The following is a 2,149-nucleotide window of genomic DNA, read 5'->3' on the forward strand; positions in this document are numbered from 1 at the left end:
GGGAGAATTCCTAGATAGGTTGAAAAAAAAAAAATATATATATATATATATAGAAAATATTATTAGTGATTACCAGGGGTAGGAGGGAGGGGGTGAAGGGGAAGCTTTTGTTTGTGGGGCATTGAGTTTATGCTAATGGTAGGGGAATATTTTGGAAAAGGACAGCAATAATGGTGGTACAGCATAAGAGACGTCATCATTGTCCTCAAGCTGGAAATGTGGAAGTTATACTGGCAAATATGTGTATTTTCACCGCAATAAAAGTTGGGGGAAAAAAAGTAAAAGGAAGGTGTGGTAGTTAAAGTATACAACTTCATGTATGTCATGTATGTCAACCTGGTTGGGCCTGGTTGAGTGGCTGGGCAGCTGGTGGTAGTTATTCCCCATGATGAGATTGGCAATCAACTCCATGGTGGCATCTACCACAAGCAGCTCAGTAACTGCTTTAGTGATGTAGTCTGCTTCCTGTATATAAGTAGCAGCTTTGGGAATGGTCTCTAGCTTATGGCACACTTGACCCCTGCATGTAGCCATGTCATTGTTCAGCAGCCTGCCATGCTCTGACGACTCTGGGTCTCGCAATGGACTTGAATTAATGGCCTGCCGTGTGGTTTGGTAACATCGGGACTGTGCCTTTTTACTTGTCAACCTTGGACTTGTCAGCCTCAGCAGCCAGCAGCTGAGAGAAAAGCCTCCAGCTTCAGTAGACTGGGAGCAGGAAAAGAGGTGCAGTGCAGCCCAAGATTGAGGGGCTTTCACTCAGCCTGTAGAGCCTGGCACTTTGAACTCAGACTTAAAGCCTCCAAACTGTAAAAGAATAAATTCCTGTTTGTTAAAGTCAACCCATTTGTGGTATATTTCTGTCAGAGCGGCAGAGGTAACCAGAACAGGTTTACATTGGAAGGAAACTTTCTTTGTTGGTTACCAGGGATTTGGGGGGGGAGGGGTGGTCTTTTGCAACAGATTTGCCCAGTGCAATACAACATCTGATTTCCTGACTGCTGCTTCCATGGGCATTCATTGTGGATCCCACTAAAATGAAATTCTTGACAACTTCAATCTATTCTTCTGTTTATCATGATGTTGCTTAGGGCTCCAGTGGTGAGGATTTTTGTTTTCTTTATGTTGAGGTGTAGACTGTAGCCTTTGATCTTCTCGGTAAGCACTTCGAGTCATCTGCACTTTCCGTAAACAAGGTTGTGTCGTCTGCATACCACAGGTTGTTAATGAGTCTTTCTCCAGTCCTGATGCCACGTTTCTTCCTCATATAGACCAGGTTCCTAGATTACACAAGACAACGTAGTATACAAAAACTTTTCTTCCATTTTTTAAGTGGTTGTTTATAACTTTATCTATATAAACAGAGATGAATTTGATTTTTCCTTTCAAATTTGTTTCTTTGTTTTTATCAAGCACATTTACCAGGTCTTTCAGAATATTAAATAATACTGGAAAGGGGAGCCATCTTTATTTTATTTCTGATTTCAACGGGAACACGGTTTTTTGTAAGGAAGCTTAACTTACTTTTTTACATGTTCAATTTAAAACAAAATATTAGGGAGATACCAGAATTTTAAAACTGTATTATTTTACTGTTAATTTAGCTCAGTTAATCTAGGTTGAAGTTGTAACATTTTCAGATACTATTCATAGTTGTGAAGATAGTGCTAAACTCAGTAGAGCAACCTGTTGTCCTAATTAGTTAAATGAATCCCAAGAGAGCTACTGTAAATGGAATTACCTAACTCAGCAAGTTCCCTACTAAAATGCTGGCATGACTCAATTAACTAATTGGATTCTATCAAAATAAAGTATGTTTAGGGATGATTTTATATTTAGGGATGATGTTATTTTATCTTAACAGGAATTTTATCTTAAAGGTCATTAAAATATATTAATTCAATCACTTGATCAAGAACTTTAGTTTGTATTGTATTTATGGCATAGTACTGTTGATTATCAGTTTTTATCCAAAGAAGATTTCTGGAACACTTACGTAATTGCACGACAGCACTTTCTCCATTTGTTGCAATGTAGTGCAGCGTTTGTTCCCCATAGTAGGAAGCTCCTGTCTTGTCAACATCTGTACTAGCTATTACCAATACAGCAGTAGCTATTAACAGTAAAAATTTCAATTAGATTTAACACA

The 2,149-nt window shown here is 38.4% G+C and overlaps 1 protein-coding gene across 1 annotated transcript in view; it reads right to left on the minus strand.

Annotated features, from left to right (window-relative positions):
- EIF2A (eukaryotic translation initiation factor 2A) overlaps nucleotides 1-2,149 on the minus strand; it is a 27,421-nt gene that overhangs the window by 12,181 nt on the left and 13,091 nt on the right. Inside the window, exon 5 of the mRNA XM_007940204.1 lies at nucleotides 1,997-2,113. Within this exon, the coding sequence (XP_007938395.1) occupies nucleotides 1,997-2,113 (117 nt within the window). The remainder of the gene's footprint in view (nucleotides 1-1,996; nucleotides 2,114-2,149) is intronic.

This window comes from Orycteropus afer, unplaced genomic scaffold (genome assembly GCF_000298275.1).
Source record: "Orycteropus afer afer isolate SDZICR_OR568_19922 unplaced genomic scaffold, OryAfe1.0 scaffold00066, whole genome shotgun sequence".
In the NCBI taxonomy this organism is placed as follows: Eukaryota; Metazoa; Chordata; class Mammalia; order Tubulidentata; family Orycteropodidae; genus Orycteropus; species Orycteropus afer.